Source organism: Lampetra fluviatilis, chromosome 66 (genome assembly GCF_964198595.1).
Source record: "Lampetra fluviatilis chromosome 66, kcLamFluv1.1, whole genome shotgun sequence".
In the NCBI taxonomy this organism is placed as follows: domain Eukaryota; kingdom Metazoa; phylum Chordata; class Hyperoartia; order Petromyzontiformes; family Petromyzontidae; genus Lampetra; species Lampetra fluviatilis.
The window spans coordinates 3,479,786-3,499,785 of NC_136340.1; the positions used below are offsets into that span (position 1 = coordinate 3,479,786).

At 50.3% G+C, this 20,000-nt stretch overlaps 1 protein-coding gene across 1 annotated transcript in view; it reads left to right on the top strand.

Moving 5' to 3' along the window:
• The window catches only part of LOC144952114 (beta-arrestin-1-like), a 70,381-nt gene that overhangs the window by 19,571 nt on the left and 30,810 nt on the right, over positions 1 to 20,000 (top strand). Inside the window, exon 3 of the mRNA XM_078882517.1 lies at positions 13,900 to 13,930. Within this exon, the coding sequence (XP_078738643.1) occupies positions 13,900 to 13,930 (31 nt within the window). The remainder of the gene's footprint in view (positions 1 to 13,899; positions 13,931 to 20,000) is intronic.

The window sequence follows — 20,000 nt, forward strand, 5'->3', positions numbered from 1 at the left end:
GTTGTTGTTGTTGTTTTAGTTGTTGTTCTTGTCGCTGTTGTGATGGTTGTTGTCGTTGTTGTTGTTGTTTTAGTTGTTGTTCTTGTCGCTGTTGTTGTGATGGTTGTTGTCGTTGTTGTTGTTGTTTTAGTTGTTGTTATTGTCGCTGTTGTTGTGATGGTTGTTGTCGTTGTTGGCACTGGCTACCTTTCCCCGCTTTGTCTGAGGCTCTTCCCACGACTCCGTGCGTGCGGCGTAGCAAACTCGACAGCGTTGTGAGATTAATGACACACACACACACACAGACACACACACTCACGCACACACACACAACAACAACAACAACAACCGCCATTCGCCACTAAGTGGCGGTGATGTCACCACGACGCTTGTGCCAGGCCATGTGCACCTTGAGGCCACGTGAAGTGTTGAACGCCCGCTGGCAGGAGGTCACGGGGCAGACCCAGCAGGTGCCACGGGTCGACTGACCGAGATGACCGAGATGACTGGCTGATGCACCACCTGTGCCCCCTACTGTGCCAACTTGCTGTGCTTTAGCCACCCGGCGCTCCGCTCGTTGTTGTGAGCGTCGCTCCTCCGCCCTCCGTTGTTGTTGGAGGGCGACTGCCTCCAACTGCCCAGTAGCGTCCTTCACGAGCCTCCTCCACTGAGGCCGATCTTGACACCGCTGGTACCAGACACACACACACAGACACACACACACAGAGCATGTTAACTAACTGCGTGGCAGCCCGGAGGAGTAGATTGCAGGATTTTGTTGCAAAGATGAACTTGATAACTCCTCTGGTGCGTGTCTCACTTTCCCATGTGACTTACGGTCCCCAGAACTACGACATTCGCCGTCGTTATCATCATTATTGCAACTCATCTTCTGCCCGCCGTACGCCAATCGATGAACACATCGGAAGAATTCACTCCGAGTGACCCGTACGACGATCCCTGGTGCCACCCCCGTTCATTTTCAAATGCCCGGCCCCTTCCTGGGGTTATGGCCGCTCTACGCTGCTGCTGCTGCTGCTGCGGCAGAGCTCGCAAACGGGTTTCGATTCCTTACCCGTACCCGTACCTGGCCGCACCAGGGTCGCAAACGGGTACCCGTACCCTACCCGTACCCGGCCGGGTACGGGTAGGGTACGGGTATCGGGTACCCGATTGCGACCTCTGGGATGAAGCCATGTTGCAGGCGCGGGTGGGTTGATTCTAGAAACTTGAATTGTGAGAAGAGACAAGACGTTGGGAAATGAGTGACAAACGGTGACTCACCAGTGACTCACGGCCTATCCGTACCCGTACCCGGTCTCACCAGGGTCGCAAGCGGGTACCCGTACCCTACCCGTACCCTACCCGTACCCTACCCGTACCCAGCCGGGTACGGGTAGGGTACGGGTATCGGGTACCCGATTGCGACCTCTGGGATGAAGCCACGTTGCAGGTGCGGGTGGGTTGATTCTAGGAACTTGAATTGTGAGAAGAGACAAGACGTTGGGAAATGAGTGACAAACGGTGACTCACCAGTGACTCACGGTCTACCCGTACCCGTACCTGGCCGTACCCGTACCCTACCCGTACCCGGCCGGGTACGGGTAGTGTACGTGGTGACTACCTCCAACTGCCCCTATCGCAGCGTCCTTCGTGAGCCTCCTCCTCCATAGAGGCCGATGTTGGCACCGCTGTTACTGCTCTTCGGCAAGTCCACTCGGCATCCTCCTGTGCCGCATCAGCCCCCATCTCTTCTCTAGCAAGTTCCACTCACTCATGCGTACACCCACGCACACTCACCCACACACACACCCACCCACACGCACCCACACACACCCACTCACCCACACGCTCACCCATCAGCCCCCATCTCTTCTCTAGCAAGTTCCACTCACTCATGCGTACACCCACGCACACTCACCCACACACACACCCACCCACACGCACCCACACACACCCACTCACCCACACGCTCACCCATCAGCCCCCATCTCTTCTCTAGCAAGTTCCACTCACTCATGCGTACACCCACGCACACTCACCCACACACACACCCACCCACACACACTCTCACTCACTCACCCACTCACCCACCCACTCACTCACCCACTCACCCACATACACACTCACTCACCCACACGCTCACCCATCAGCTCCACCTCTTCTCCAGACAGTGTCACTCACCCACCCAGTCACCCACATGCACCCACCCACTCACTCACTCACCCACACACACCCACCCACCCACCCACTCACCCACACACACCAACACACTCAACTATCAGCTCTATCTTTTCTGCAGCCAGTGCCACCCACTCACTCACCCACTCACCCACTCACTCACTCACCCACTCACCCACTCACTCACTCACCCACTCATTCACTCACCTACCCACTCACCCACACACCCACTCACCCACTCACTCACCCACTCACCCACTCACTCACCCACTCACCCACTCACTCACTCACCCACTCATTCACTCACCTACCCACTCACCCACACACCCACTCACTCACTCACCCACCCACTCACTCACTCACTCACCCACCCACTCACCCACCAACTCACTCACCCACTCACCCACACACTCACCCACACACTCACCCACAAGCACCCACCTAGTCACCCATCAGCTCCATCTTTTCTTCAGCCAGTGTCACTCGCCCCACTCACCCACCCACCCACACCCACCCACTCACTCACCCACCAACACCCACTCACCCACTCACTCACCCACCAACACCCACTCACCCACTCACACCCACCCACTCACCCACTCACTCACCCATCGGCACCATTTCTTCTCGCTCGCCCTGGGCAGATGCCAATTTGCAAAAACATTGTCATTTCTAATCCAATTAAAAGCTTGACATGAGAGCACGCGTGCATCTACACATGTGTGCATCTTACACACGCGTGCATCTACAGACGCGTGCATCTACACATGTGTGCATCTTACACACGCGTGCATCTACAGACGCGTGCATCTACACATGTGTGCATCTTACACACGCGGGGAGACTAAGATCCCCCGCGTAGCCTTAACAGAGCGTTGGGTTGCAAGTGCTGTTAGCAGCAGCAGTGCCTGTGAAGGCTGGCACGGTGGCGCACGAGGTGGTGGGTGTGTGGCCGGCACCACGCCCGGCCGCCTTTGTCTCCCCAAGCGGCGATGTTTACTACACACACCGCCACCAGGCGCTCATTTGAGGCTGAGGCGACCTAGGGGAGGCCCGGGACCGGTTCTGATATAATCGTCACTGTGGGTGTTGGCCGTGAGCGGGAATCGAACCCGTGTCGCCGGGTTCGTAGCGCAGCTTAGCGCTAACCGCTACACTATCGCTCCCCACCGCACACACAGTGACACACACAGTGACACACACAGTGACACACACAGTGACACACACACGTACACACACATGTACACACATACGTACACACAACAACAACAACCGCCATTCGCCACTAAGTGGCGGTGACGTCACCACGACGCTTGTGCCAGGCCATGTGCACCTTGAGGCCACGTGAAGTGTCGAACGCCCGCTGGCAGGAGGTCACGGGGCAGACCCAGCAGGTGCCACGGGTCGACTGACTGAGATGACCGAGATGACTGGCTGATGCAGTGACATACACATACAGTGACACACACACACAGTGACACACAGTGACACGCACACACACACACAGTGACACACACAGTGACACACACACACAGTGACACACACACAGTGACACACACACACAGTGACACACACACACAGTGACACACACACACAGTGACACACAGTGACACGCACAGTGACACACACACAGTGACACACACACAGTGACACACACACACAGTGACACACACACACAGTGACACACACACAGTGACACACACACACAGTGACACACACACACATACAGTAAACACACACACAGTGACACACACACACAGTGACACACACACACAGTGACACACACACACAGTGACACACACACAGTGACACACACACACAGTGACACACACACACATACAGTAAACACACACACAGTGACACACACACACAGTGACACACACACACAGTGACACACAGTGACACGCACAGTGACACACACACAGTGACACACACACAGTGACACACACACACAGTGACACACACACACAGTGACACACACACAGTGACACACACACACAGTGACACACACACACATACAGTAAACACACACACAGTGACACACACACACAGTGACACACACACACAGTGACACACACACACAAACAGTGACACACACACACAGTGACACACACACACAGTGACACACACACACACAGTGACACACACACACAGTGACACACACACACAGTGACACACACACACAGTGACACGCACACACAGTGACACGCACACACAGTGACACACACACACACACAGTGACACACACACACAGTGACACGCACACACACAAGTGACACACACACACAGTGACACACGCACACAGTGACACGCACACACAGTGACACACACACACAGTGACACACACACACAGTGATACACACGCACAGTGACACACACACACACAGTGACACACACACACACAGTGACACGCACACACACAGTGACACGCACACACACAGTGACACGCACACACAGTGACACACACACACACACAGTGACACGCACACACAGTGACACACACACACACAGTGACACACACACACAGTGACACACGCAACCAAGGCTGAGCAACAGTCGGCAGCACCGACTGGATTTGCAATGCAGAGGTCACCGGTTCGATTCCCTCGTATGTGCTTGTGTGTGTGTTGAACGTCTTTCGCACAGTACATAGCCGACTGTGGCTAATCGGAGGTGCTGGGGGGGGGAAGAACAACAACAAAATAAACACAACAACAAGCAGTTCTGAAGAAATTAGTTTGTAAATCTCGATGTTGATGATTTACAAGTGCAGCCTAGCCCCCAGTGGCTTTCTAACATCGGGCAGAAGAGCGTTCCAGACGGCCGCGGAAGCACATCTGAAAGCGCGCGATGAATTGTGTGCGAGTCTGTGGGTCTCTGTGTGATGAGTCCGAGTCTCTGTGTGGTGAGTCTCTGTGTGATGAGTTTATGGGTCTCTGTGATGAGTCTATGGGTCTCTGTGTGATGGGTCTTTGTGATGAGTCTATGGGTCTCTGTGTGATGGGTCTTTGTGATGAGTCTATGGGTCTCTGTGTGATGAGTCTATGGGTCTCTGTGTGATGGGTCTTTGTGATGAGTCTATGGGTCTCTGTGTGATGGGTCGATGGGTCTCTGTGTGATGAGTCTTTGTGATGAGTCTGTGGGTCTCTGTGTGATGAGTCTGTGGGTCTCTGTGTGATGAGTCTATGGGTCTCTGTGTGATGAGTCTGTGGGTATCTGTGTGATGAGTATGTGTGTCTCTGTGTGATGAGTCTGTGGGTCTCTGTGTGGTGAGTCTATGGGTATCTGCGTGATGAGTCTATGGATCTCTGTGTGATGAGTCTGTGGGTCTCTGTGTGATGAGTCTGTGGGTCTCTGTGTGATGAGTCTGTGGGTCTCTGTGTGATGAGTCTGTGAGTCTCTGTGTGATGAGTCTATGGGTCTCTGTGTGATGAGTCTATGGGTCTCTGTGTGATGAGTCTATGGGTCTCTGTGTGATGAGTCTGTGGGTCTCTGTGTGATGAGTCTGTGGGTCTCTGTGTGATGAGTCTGTGAGTCTCTGTGTGATGAGTCTATGGGTCTCTGTGTGATGAGTCTATGGGTCTCTGTGTGATGAGTCTATGGGTCTCTGTGTGATGAGTCTATGGGTCTCTGTGTGATGAGTCTGTGGGTCTCTGTGTGATGAGTCTGTGAGTCTCTGTGTGATGAGTCTATGGGTCTCTGTGTGATGAGTCTATGGGTCTCTGTGTGATGAGTCTGTGGGTCTCTGTGATGAGTCTATGGGTCTCTGTGTGATGAGTCTATGGGTCTCTGTGTGATGAGTCTATGGGTCTCTGTGTGATGAGTCTGTGGGTCTCTGTGTGATGAGTATATGGGTCTTTGTGTGGTCAGTTTATGGGTCTCTGTGTGGTGAGTCTGTGGGTCTCTGTGTGATGAGTCTATGGGTCTCTGTGTGATGAGTCTATGGGTCTCTGTGTGATGAGTCTATGGGTCTCTGTCTGATGAGTCTATGGGTCTCTGTGTGATGAGTCTATGGGTCTCTGTGTGATGAGTCTGTGGGTCTCTGTGTGATGAGTTTGTGGGTCTCTGTGTGATGAGTCTGTGGGTCTCTGTGTGATGAGTATATGGGTCTTTGTGTGGTGAGTCTATGGGTCTCTGTGTGGTGAGTCTGTGGGTGTCTGTGTGATGAGTCTATGGGTCTCTGTGTGATGAGTCGATGTCTCTCTGTGTGATGAGTCTGTGGGTCTCTGTGTGATGAGTTTGTGGGTCTTTGTGTGATGAGTCTGTGGGTCTCTGTGTGATGAGTCTATGGGTCTCTGTGTGCTGAGTCTATGGGTCTCTGTGTGATGAGTCTGTGGGTCTCTGTGTGATGAGTCTCTGTGTGCTGAGCCTCTGGGTCTCTGTGTGATGAGTCTATGGGTCTCTGTGTGCTGAGCCTGTGGGTCTCTACGTATGTACGTGTGTTGAACTTCTTTCGCACTGTACGTAGCCAACCGGGCTTATCGGACGTGCGGACGTGGAGGGGGAGGGGTCAACAAACTAAACACAGCGACAAGCAGTTTGTAAACAAATCAGTTGTATTCATCTATATTTAGAAGTGCATACCTCTCGTGGCTTCCTCGTGCATTGTATGTTGAATCTGTTTCACGTCGTACTTAGCCAAGCGTGCTAGTCGAGATGCGGCTGCTATACAGTTCTATATGACGATGATGACGATGATGACGATGATGATGATGATGACGATGATGACGATGATGACGATGATGATGATGACGATGATGACGATGATGATGACAATGACGACGACGATGATGATGACGATGATGACGATGACGACGACGATGATGATGACGATGATGATGATGATGACGATGATGATGATGATGATGACGACGATGACGACGATGATGACGATGACGACGATGATGACGATGATGACGACGATGACGACGATGATGACGACGATGACGACGATGATGACGACGATGACGACGACGACGACGACGACGATGATGATGATGATGACGATGATGATGATGAAAAGCCGCCGCTTGTTCGAGCTGTCGTTTGTGATGGCCGGGGTCCCTTCTGAAATAGAAGCAACGTACCTTGGGCTTTTACATCATGAAGGCCTCTTTTGCCAGTAGCAAAATCTAATAATAGGTTTGAATGCATTCTGACTGCAGGTATTGTGGTTGATGCAAACATGATTCCTGGTAAAAAAAAAAGGTTTCAGTTGTGTTGCCAGAAGAAAGGGTAAAAAAAAATGTGACCCGTAAAAACAAAGTGTTTCACTATAAATCCTTCATATGCGTGGCGGCTAGAGTCCTCTCGTCCTCTGGCTTGAGATGGCTGCCACCTATGGGTCAGATGATTGCCTGCCACCATTAAGCAATTGGTAATTAAATATAATAATTTTTTTTTTTCTAAAAAGTGTAACATTTTGGAAAAAAAATTTCACCAAAATACATTGTCACGCACAACGAGTCTGTGCGCAAAATGTCAGCTCGATTGGATCACGGGAAGTGGGTGAAAAAACAACCGAAAGATTTGCACGGTCCTAAGCAAGCAAGCAAGCGAACTTAATATAAAGGATTTAAAAACTATTAGTAGCTTGGGCTCGTTATTTTAACCTGGGGAAATAATGAAAGATTGTGATTTACTTACCTCTCCTGTACTCTGCCACCATTCTGGACATCTGTGAAAGAAAATATCTTTGTAGCTTATCGGATTCCTCCTCCGCCGTGGCTATGAGATGTTGACTACCTTGCCTGGTGTACAGGAGGTCGTGGGTTCGATCCCGACCCTGACAACGCCTGCTGTATATTTGGAGTTTGCGTGTCTCTCTCTCTCTCATCATCATCACGGTGGCTATGAGATGTTGACTACCTCGCCTGGTACGCAGGAGGTCGTGGGTTTGATCCCGACCCTGACGATGCCTGCTGTATATTTGGAGTTTGCGTGTCTCTCTCTTTCTCATCATCACGGTGGCTATGAGATGTTGACTACCTCGCCTGGTATGCAGGAGGTCGTGGGTTCGATCCCGACCCTGACGATGCCTGCTGTATGTTTGGAGTTTGCGTGTCTCTCTCTTTCTCATCATCACGGTGGCTATGAGATGTTGACTACCTCGCCTGGTATGCAGGAGGTCGTGGGTTTGATCCCGACCCTGACGATGCCTGCTGTATATTTGGAGTTTGCGTGTCTCTCTCATCATCATCACGGTGGCTAGGAGATGTTAACTACCTCACCTGGTACGCAGGAGCCATGGGTTCGATCCAGACTCTGACGATGCCTGCTGCTGTATATTTGGAGTTTGCGTGTCTTTCTCTCATCATCATCACGGTGGCTATGAGATGTTAATTGCCTCGCCTGGTACGCAGGAGGTCGTGGGTTTGATCCCGACCCTGACGATGCCTGCTGCTGTATATTTTAAGTTTGCGCGTTTCTCTCTCTCATCATCATCATCATCACGGTGGCTATGAGATGTTGACTACCTCGCCTGGTACGCAGGAGGTCGTGGGTTTGATCCCGACCCTGACGATGCCTGCTGCTGTATATTTTAAGTTTGCGCGTTTCTCTCTCTCATCATCATCATCACGGTGGCTAGGAGATGTTGACTACCTCGCCTGGTATGTAGGAGGTCGTGGGTTCGATTCCGACCCTGACCGCTGTATATTTTGAGTTTGCGTGTCTCTCCCTCTCCCCGCGGTCGCGTGGATTTTTCTCCGGGTCCTCCGGTTTTTCATTTAGAGACACGTGATGTCAAGCCGCCACTTGGTTGAGCTATCATTCGCGATGGCCGGTATCGCTTCTGAAAAAAAGTTACTACACAACTCAGTGTGGTCTTACCTGATAGCGTAAACATAGTCAGCGTATATCTTTTTGGTTCTTTCGGTAAAGTCACGTAGAAGGGAAATAATAAACTGATAAAAATAAAACATGATAAAATAATTCTCACGACGTTTCGGCCACAACGCAAGCAGCCGTCCTCAGGTGAAGAACAGGTCTGTCGGAAAGACAGCGTCATTCACATCATCATCAACATCATCATCATTAACATCAACATCATCATCAACATCAACATCATCATCTACATCATCAACATCATCATCTTTTTTTTTTCGATTTAAAGCTTTCGTGACTGCAGGGATTCATCTTCTTGATTCTTTCGGTAAAGTCACGTAGAATGGAAATAATAAAATGATAAAAATAGAACATAATAAAATACAATTCTCACGACGTTTCGGCCACAACAGAGTCTATTCGACAGACCTGTTCTTCACCTGAGGACGGCTGCTTGCGTTGTGGTTGAAACGTCGTGAGAGTTGTATTTTATGATGTTTTATGTTTATTATTTTATTATTTCCCTTTTACGTGACTTTACCGAAAGAACCAAGAAGATGAATCCCTGCAGTCACGAAAGTTTTAAATCGAAATAAAATACAATTCTCACAATTGTATTTTATTATGTTTGAGAATTGTATTTTATAATGTTTTATTTTTATTATTTTATTATTTCCATTCTACCTGATGACTTTACCGAAAGAACCAAGAAGATGAATCCCTGCTGTAGTCACGAAAGCTTTAAATTAATATTATTAGTTGCGTCTGGCGCACAAGCGAGCGCACACACTTGGCTGTCTGATGAGTTCACCGTCACTTACAGAGAGGGTGTTACAATTGGCTTAACGTCTGCCCCAGGCAGTGCCAGACTATGCAGCGAACCCGCCACCAGCAACAGGAACAACAACAATGACAACAACCAAGGAAAATGTCTTGTGTATGGTCTTAACGTCCCTCCCCCTCCACTGCCCCGCGCCTCCGATGAGTCTGTGGGTCTCTGTGTGATGAGTCTGTGGATCTTTGTGTGATGAGTCTGTGGGTCTCTGTGTGATGAGTCTGTGGGTATCTGCGTGATGAGTCTGTGGGTCTCTGTGTGATGAGTCTGTGGGTCTCTGTGTGATGAGTCTGTGGGTCTTTGTGTGATGAGTCTGTGGGTCTCTGTGTGATGAGTCTGTGGGTCTCTGTGTGATGAGTCTGTGGGTCTTTGTGTGATGAGTCTGTGGGTCTCTGTGTGGTGAGTCTGTGGGTCTCTGTGTGATGAGTCTGTGGGTATCTGCGTGATGAGTCTGTGGGTCTCTGTGTGATGAGTCTGTGGGTCTCTGTGTGATGAGTCTGTGGGTCTCTGTGTGATGAGTCTGTGGGTCTTTGTGTGATGAGTCTGTGGGTCTCTGTGTGATGAGTCTGTGGGTCTCTGTGTGATGAGTCTATGGGTCTCTGTGTGATGAGTCTGTGGGTCTCTGTGTGATGAGTCTGTGGGTCTCTGTGTGATGAGTCTATGGGTCTTTGTGTGATGAGTCTATGGATCTTTGTGTGATGAGTCTGTGGGTCTCTGTGTGATGAGTCTGTGGGTATCTGCGTGATGAGTCTGTGGGTCTCTGTGTGATGAGTCTGTGGGTCTCTGCGTGATGAGTCTGTGGGTCTCTGCGTGATGAGTCTGTGGGTCTCTGTGTGATGAGTCTGTGGGTGTATGTGTGATGAGTCTGTGGGTCTCTGTGTGATGAGTCTGTGGGTGTCTGTGTGAGTTTATAGGTCTCTGTGTGATGAGTCTGTGGGTCTCTGTGTGGTGAGTCTGTGGGTCTGTGTGTGATGAGTCTATGGGTCTCTGTGTGATGTGTCTGTGGGTCTTTGTGTGATGAGTCTGTGGGTATCTGCGTGATGAGTCTGTGGGTCTCTGTGTGATGAGTCTATGGGTCTCTGTGTGATGAGTCTGTGGGTCTCTGTGTGATGAGTCTATGGGTCTCTGTGTGATGAGTCTGTGGGTCTCTGTGTGATGAGTCTGTGGGTCTCTGTGTGTGAGTCTGTGGGTCTCTGTGTGATGAGTCTATGGGTCTCTGTGTGATGAGTCTATGGGTCTCTGTGTGATGAGTCTATGGGTCTCTGTGTGATGAGTCCATGGGTCTCTGTGTGATGAGTCTATGGGTCTCTGTGTGATGAGTCTATGGGTCTCTGTGTGATGAGTCTGTGGGTCTCTGTGTGATGAGTCTGTGGGTCTCTGTGTGATGAGTCCATGGGTCTCTGTGTGATGAGTCCATGGGTCTTCATATATGTATTTGTGTTGAACTTCTTTCTCACCGTACGTAGCTAACGGATAATCAACACACACACACGGCACGCTTGGCTACGTACGGTGCGAAAGAAGTTTTAACTTCCCATTCTTTCCCTTCTCTCTCCCCTTTTCCGGTTCTCTTCATATTAATAATAATCATAATGCAATTTAAAACGCGCGCAAATTTGCGAACGTAACGGCCGCAACTCAGAGGCGTGGAGCCAAGCTCAGAGTCGCTGGAAAGCACGTGGTTCTAGAGGCCATCGAGGTTTTGGAGTTTGTAGTGTTAAAACAATAAAAATAAAACATAATAAAATAATTTTCACGACGTTTCGGCCACAACACAAGCAGCCGTCCTCAGGTGAAGACCAGGTCTGTCGGGGAGACAGCGTCTAAATGAAACACCACCAGGCTTGGAGCGTATATTTAAGCCGGGTTGGAAGGGGGGGGGGGTGGCGCCTTGACAAAAAGAATCTGCATATCAAGAGGAATTTTGCATATTTATGGGAAATGCAGGAATGCGACCAGTGCTACTTGTGAAATGCGTAGGAGGTGGGCGGGGGGTTTTCAAAGTCATATTATTTTATTATTTCCCTTCTACGTGATGACTTTACCGAAAGAACCAAGAAGATGAATCCCTGCAGTCACGAAAGCTTTACATCGAAATTTGAGGTTGTAGTGGTTGTAGAGGTGAGTGTTTAAGTCTTTCTTGAAGGAGGCGATTGAGGTGATGGTTGCGAGCGTGCAGAGGGGGTGACTGCGTTCCAGACTGTTGGGGCACTGATGAGGCGTTGAAAGGGATGTAGTAGTGCATAGTGTAGTGGTGAGTGTAGTGGTGAGTGTCGATTTGTTTGTGTGTTTCTCTCTTTTGATGGGATGAATGTTGTGGTTTATTAGGGGCACGGGGTGATCAATAAGGTCCCATATTGGTCTGTAATAAGGTAGGGCACTGGATAAGAACAAGCCACACTATCTTCTTGGTTCTTTCGGTAAAGTCACGTAGAAGGGAAATAATAAAATAATAAAAATAAAACATAATAATATACAATTCTCACGACGTTTCGGCCACAACGCAAGCAGCCGTCCTCAGGTGAAGAACAGGTCTGTCGGGAAGACAGCGTCTGAATGAACAGGTCTGTCGGAAAGACAGCGTCTGAATGAACAGGTCTGTCGGAAGGACAGCGTCTGAATGAACAGGTCTGTCGGAAGGACAGCGTCTGAATGAACAGGTCTGTCGGAAAGACAGCGTCTGAATGAACAGGTCTGTCGGAAAGACAGCGTCTGAATGAACAGGTCTGTCGGAAAGACAGCGTCTGAATGAACAGGTCTGTCGAGAAGACAGCGTCTGAATGTTCTTCACCTGAGGACGGCTGCTTGCGTTGTGGCCGAAACGTCGTGAGAATTGTATTGTATTATGTTTTATTTTTATTATTTTATTATTTCCCTTCTACGTGATGACTTTACCGAAAGAACCAAGAAGATGAATCCCTGCAGTCACCAAAGCTTTGAATCGAAAATTAGTTTTGTGTTTAGTTCGTTGTCCTTCCCCCACCACCACCACCCCGCACCTCCGATTAACGCGGTCGGACACTTGCGGTGTCGGAAAAAATTCAACGTAGCACAACGTATGTACGTACGGCACCTCCCGCGGTACCCCAGGGGAAGTGACCTTGACGACATCTGTGCGGTGAAATAAAATAAAAATCACGACGTTTCGGAGGCAACACAAGCTTCCGTCTTCAGGTGGAACCGTCACAGCCACGACAGCTGTATCAAGTAAATGAGAGATTGCAGGAGCTACCACTCCGTTTATATAATGGTTGGAGAGGGGGGGAAGGGCCAAGTACGGCACACTTTTTATTCATATGGTAAGGTGAGGCTTAAGAGGGTGAGCCTTTGTTATTTTACTTTTATTAATTTTAATGTTTTACCTACATGACTTTACCGAAAAAACCTAAGAATGTGAATCCTTGCAGTCACGAAAGCTTCAAATCTAGAATCTTGCTGTATCAAGTGAGAGAAATTCCTAACAGCGTGCTTCAGCCGCACCGAACCTCACAATAAAAATAATATCCAGGGCCTACCTTGCCTCCTCCCACCCTCAACCAGTATATATACAAGGACTGTTTTATTGGAATTTCTCACTTGCTTGATACAGCTATCGTGCTGTGACGGTTCCACCTGAAGACGGAAGCTTGTGTTGCCTCCGAAACGTCGTGATTTTTATTTTTTATGTTTTTTATTTTTTCATTTTACTTTTATTAATTTTAATGTTTTACCTACGTGGTGACTTTACCGAAAAAACCTAAGAATGTGAATCCTTGCAGTCACCAAAGCTTCAAATCTAGAATCTGTGCGGTGACCCACCAGGTCCTGTCTCCCTACCTTCCACGGTGCCCGGACTAAGCAGGCAAGCCGCGTGCGGTGTGTGGGACCCACCACCGTTGGCGCAAAGGACACCGGATCTACAACTGTCCCTCGCCTCTGTCCTAATTGTCTTTGTGTGTGTGTGTGTGCGTGTGTGCGTGTGTGTGCGTGCGTGTGCGCATGTGAGTGTGTGTGCGTTTGTGTGCGTGCGTGTGTGTGTGCGTGTGTGCGTTTGTGTGCGTGTGTGCGTGTGTGTGTGCGTGTTTGTTCTTTCTGCGCAGGGTTTTCAAGAAATCCAGCCCAAATGGAAAGGTAAGCCTGCGAACGGCAGACACGCACCCTCTCAAGCCTGCTGTTTTGAGAGGGAGAGAGGGAGCGAGAGGGGGAGTGAGAGGGGGAGGGGGAGTGAGAGGGGGAGTGAGAGTGAGAGGGGGAGCGAGAGGGGGAGTGAGAGGGGGAGTGAGAGGGGGAGTGAGAGCGGGAGTGAGAGCGGGAGTGAGAGCGGGAGTGAGAGCGGGAGTGAGAGCGGGAGTGAGAGCGGGAGTGAGAGCGGGAGTGAGCGAGAGAGAGCGAGGGGGAGAGAGAGCGAGGGGGAGAGAGAGCGAGGGGGAGAGAGAGCGAGGGGGAGAGAGAGCGAGGGGGAGAGAGAGCGAGGGGGAGAGAGAGCGAGGGGGAGAGAGAGCGAGGGGGAGAGAGAGCGAGGGGGAGAGAGAGCGAGGGGGAGAGAGAGCGAGGGGGAGCGAGAGCGAGGGGGAGCGAGAGGGGGAGCGAACATGAGAGAGGGAGTGATCTTTGGAACGACAGAGTGAAGAATGAAACAGCACCAAGCTTGGAGCGTCTCTAAGCTTAAATATACGCTCCAAGCTCGGTGGCGTTTCATTCTTCACCTGAGGACGGCTGCTTGCGTTGTGGCCGAAACGTCGTGAGAATTCTATCGTATTATGTTTCATTTGTATTATTTTATTACTTCCCTTCTACGTGGCGGCTTTACCGAAAGAACCAAGAAGATGGAAGTAAAAAAGTTGAGTGAGTTTTAGTTTCACAGCACTCACTTCGCAGTCCGTTGGGGGCTGCAGTGAGGGGGGTGGTGTCATCTTTGTCTTCGGAGGCGCCACTTAGATGTCCGGCGAGACGACAGGGGGGGCGGTGGGTGTGAAGAGAGCGATGGGTGTGAAGAGAGCGATGGGAGGGTGTGAATGTGAGCACGCCCGCAGACACCGTTATGCTCTTAGCCGTGTCGCTCGAATGTCGTCGCCCCGTCACGCTGACGGCCGTGCGGGAGATCTTAACGGAACATAATCCCCACCCCTCCACCCCCCCCCCCCCCAAGACGGACAGACACAGAGAGAGAGCGAACCAGACGGAGCGTGAGTGAGCTAGGGAGAGAGAGAGCGAGCGAAGGAGAGCGGGAGAGTGCGAGAGAGAGTGAGGGAGAGCGAGAAAGAGAGAGACCAGGAGAGCGGAGAGACCAGGAGACACCGGGAGAGTGAGATGGAGCGAGCGAGCGAGAGAGTGAGCGAGCGAGAGAGTGAGCGAGCGAGAGAGTGAGCGAGAGAGTGAGCGAGAGCTGGGGGTTTACATAAAGCAAAGTTATATAAAAAAAAAATAATTACAAAATGATGAACGAAACAAAAAAAGCGAGAGAGAGCCAGGGAGAGAGACTGGGAGAGACGGTGAGAGAGAGAGAGCGGGAGAGAGACTGGGAGAGAGACCGGGAGAGTGAGAGGGAGCGAGAGAGAGACTGTGAGAGAGAGAGCGGGAGAGACGGTGAGAGAGAGAGAGCGAGAGAGAGAGAGACTGGGAGAGACGGTGAGAGAGAGAGAGCGAGAGAGAGACTGTGAGAGAGAGAGCGGGAGAGACGGTGAGAGAGAGAGAGCGAGAGAGAGAGAGACTGTGAGAGACGGTGAGAGAGAGAGCGGGAGAGTGAAAGGGAGCGAGAGAGAGACTGTGAGAGAGAGAGCGGGAGAGTGAGATGGAGTGAAAGAGAGCGAGAGAGAGAGACTGGGAGAGAGACTGGGAGAGAGACTGGGAGAGAGACCGGGAGAGTGAGAGGGAGCGAGAGAGAGCGAGAGAGAGAGACTGGGAGAGACGGTGAGAGAGAGAGAGACTGGGGGAGAGAGAGCGGGAGAGTGAGATGGAGTGAAAGAGAGCGAGAGAGAGAGACTGGGAGAGAGACTGGGAGAGACGGTGAGAGAGAGAGAGTGTGAGAGAGAGAGCGGGAGAGACGGTGAGAGAGAGACTGGGGGAGAGACTGGGAGAGACGGTGAGAGAGAGAGAGTGTGAGAGAGAGAGCGGGAGAGACGGTGAGAGAGAGACTGGGGGAGAGAGACTGTGAGAGTGAGATGGAGTGAAAGAGAGCAAGGGAGAGAGACTTGGAGAGACGGTGAGAGAGAGAGAGTGTGAGAGAGAGAGCGGGAGAGTGAAAGGGAGTGAAAGAGAGCGAGGGAGAGAGACTTGGAGAGATGGTGAGAGCGAGGGAGCGAGAGAGAGAGACTGGGAGAGTGAGAGGGAGCGAGAGAGAGAGGGAGCGAGGGTACGGGTAGGCCGTGAGTCACTGGTGAGTCACCGTGATTGTCACTCATTTCCCAACGTCTTGTCTCTTCTCGCAATTCAAGTTCCTAAAATCAACCCACCCGCGCCTACAACGTGGCTTCATCCCAGAGGTCGCAATCGGGTACCCGTATCCTACCCGATACCCGGCCGGGTACGGGTAGCCGGGTATCGGTTAGGGCAGGGGTCGGCAACCAAAATAACAAGAAGAGCCATTTCTTTCCAATTCGGTACAAAATTCAGTATTTCAAGAGCCGCAATGCATACTGTACATACGTACATATTGTCAAGAAGCAGCCAGTAAAGAGCCGCATGCGGCTCCGGAGCCGTAGGTTGCCGACCCCTGGGTTAGGGTACTGGTACAAGGTACCCGTTTGCGACCCTGGTGCGGCCGGGCACGGATAAGGAATCAAAACCCGTTTGCGACCTCTGCCTTGCTGCCACAAATGATCGCTCGACTAAGTGGCGGCTCGTCATCATCATCGTCGTCACCAAAAAAATCCACGTGACCACCACGGGGAGAAAGAGAGAGACGCAAACTCCAATTTACAGCGAGTGTCAAGGTCCGTGATTGAACCCACGACCTCCTGCATACCAGGCGAGGTAGTTAACATCTCCTGGCCACCGTGATGATGATGGGGGAGACACACAAACTCCAAATATACAGCAGCAGGCATCGTCAGGGTCGGGATCGAACCCACGACCTCCTGCATACCAGGCGAGGTAGTTAACATCTCCTAGCCACTGTGATGATGATGAGGGAGACACGCAAACTCCAAATATACAGCAGCAGGCGTCAGGTCCGGGATCGAACCCACGACCTCCTGCATACCAGGCGAGGTAGTTAACATCTCCTGGCCACCGTGATGATGATGGGGGAGACACACAAACTCCAAATATACAGCAGCAGGCGTCAGGTCCGGGATCGAACCCACGACCTCCTGCATACCAGGCGAGGTAGTTAACATCTCTTTGGGGAGAGAGAGAGAGAGACACGCAGACTCCAGATGTAAGATAGGCATCCTCAGGGTCCGGGACCCACGACCTCCTGCATACCAGGCGAGGTAGTTAACATCTCTACGGGGAAAGAGAGAGAAAGAGAGACACACAGACTCCAGATGTACAACAGGCATCGTCAGGGTCCGGGATCGAACCCACAACCTCCTGCATACCAGGCGAGGTAGTTAACATCTCTACGGGGAAAGAGAGAGAAAGAGAGACACACAGACTCCAGATGTACCAGCAGGCATATTACGGGTCCGGGATAGAACCCACGACCTCCTGCATACCAGGCGAGGTAGTTCACATCTCTATGAGGAGAGAGAAAGAAAGAGAGACACACACAGACTCCAGATGTACAAGCAGGCATTGTCAGGGTCCGGGATCAAATCCACAACCTCCTGCATACCAGGCGAGGTAGTTAACATCTCCACGGGGAAAGAGAGAGAGAGACACACAGACTCCAGATGTACAACAGGCATCCTTAGCGTCCGGGATCGAACCCACGACCTCCTGCATACCAGGCGAGGTAGTTAACATCTCTACAGAGAGAGAGAGAGAGACACACAGACTCCAGGTAGTTAACATCTAGCCACCGTGATGATGATGAGAGAGAGAGACGCCAACTCCAAATATACAGCAGCAGGCATCGTCAGGGCCGGGATCGAACCCACGATCTCTGGCATTCCAGGCGAGGTAGTCAACATCTCCTAGCCACCATTATGATGATGAGAGAGACACAAACTCCAAATGTACAGCAGCAGGCGTCGTCGGGAGAGAATCCACGACCTGCTGCATACCAGGCGAGGTAGTCAAAATCTCCTAGCCACCGTGATGATGATGAGAGAGAGAGAGACGCCAACTCCAAATATACAGCAGCAGCAGGCGTCGCTAGGGTCGGGATCGGAGCCACGACCTCCTGTATACCAGGCGAGGTAGTCAACATCTCCTAGTCACCGTGATGGTGATGATGAGAGAGAGACAGAGACACGCAGACTCCTAATATACAGCAGCAGGTGTTGTCAGGGTCGGGATCGAACCCACGACCTCCTGCACACCAGGCGAGGTAGTTAACATCTCCTAGCCACCGAGGTGCCATAATAATCTGCCCGGCGTTCACCCCTTGGTGGCCCTGTGACCCCTTTGCCGGGAGCGTGGTAATGGCTTAGCCGTGCGTGGAAAGTAACTTTTGCCGTCGTGCGATGTGGAACTCAAGGCACCGCTCCGTAGCTCTGTTTTTAAATCCTTTATTTTAAGTTTTTTCCGAAATTTTACACTTTTTAGGAATTTTTTTATTTATTTAATTACCAATTGCTTAATGGTGGCAGGCAATCATCTGACCTATAGGTGGCAGCCATCTCAAGCCAGAGGACGAGAGGACTCTAGCCGCCCGTTTCAAAGACCAATGTGGGCTGGGTTGTGGCCCATTGAACACGCATATAAAGGATTTATAGTGAGAAACTTTGTTTTTACGGGTTAATTTTTTAGAAGCGAACCCTGGCTTATCACACATTGATAGCTCGACGAAATGGGTGATATCATCGTCATCGTCATCGTCGCCTGTAACTTTATGACGCGTGACGTTGATTCTAAATGTGGAATTGAAAAAACGGAGAATCCGGAGAAAAATTAGTTGATATTTCCTGGCCAACGCGAACCCGGTGGAGAGAGAGACACGCAAATTCCAAATATACAGCAGCAGCAGCAGGCATCGTCAGGGTCAGGATCGAGCCCACGACCTCCTGTATACCAGGCGAGGTAGTCAACATCTCCTGGCCACCGTGATGATGATGATGAGATACACGAAAACTCCAAATATACAGCAACAGCAGGCATCGTCAGGGTCAGGATCAAACCCACGACCTCCTGCGTACCAGGCAAGGACAGTGCATACATTATCAGAGTTGTGTTTTTTGTTTGCATTATGACTGCAGTGATTGTGGTCTATGCAAACATGACTCCTTGTAAAAAAAAAGGTGTCAGTTTTGTTGCCAGATAGAAGGGTAAAAAACCAATTATCATATTTTTTACTGGCAAATGAGGTTCCAATGGTGTAAATGCTTAACCCCGAGCTCTCATACTCTGATGGTGCATTGTCTTTGAGTTGTGCGCCTTTTGGCGTCATCTGGTCCAACCCATGTGAGACTAGGCTCTAAGGAAAGCTGTCTCGGGTGTGGACCAATCAACTTCAAGGACAGTGCACATTATCAGAGTTGTGTTTTTTGTTTGCATTATGACTGCAGGTATTGTGGTCTATGCAAACATGACTCCTTGTAAAAAAAAGGTGTCAGTTTTGTTGGCAGATGAAAGGGTAAAACACCAATTATCATATTTTTTACTGGCAAATGAGGTTCCAATGAAGTAGTTTATAGTTTAGTGACCGATTGGAACATTTCGTTAACGTGACAAACCGGGTGGTGGTGGTGGGTTCATGTGATAATCACGCGATGTAACTCCCAAAACATAAACACCCTTTTTATTATAACTGAATGATTTGTGTTTGTCGCTGCCGCTGTTGTTGTTGTTGTTAATGATCTGTTGTTGTGTTGTTGTGTTGTTGTTGTTGTGCCTGAAATGTGACCGTGTATTATAACTGAATGATTTGTGTTTCTCACTGTCGCTGCTGTTGTTGTTGATGTTAACGATCTAGGATGTTGTTGTGTTATTTTATTTTTATTTTACTTTTATTAATTTACATTTTTTTACCTACGTGACTTTACCGAAAAAACCTAAGAATACGTTGTTGTGTTGTTGTTGTTGTGCCTGAAATGTGACCGTGTATTATAACTGAATGATTTGTGTTTGCTGCTGCTGTTGTTGTTGTTGATGTTGA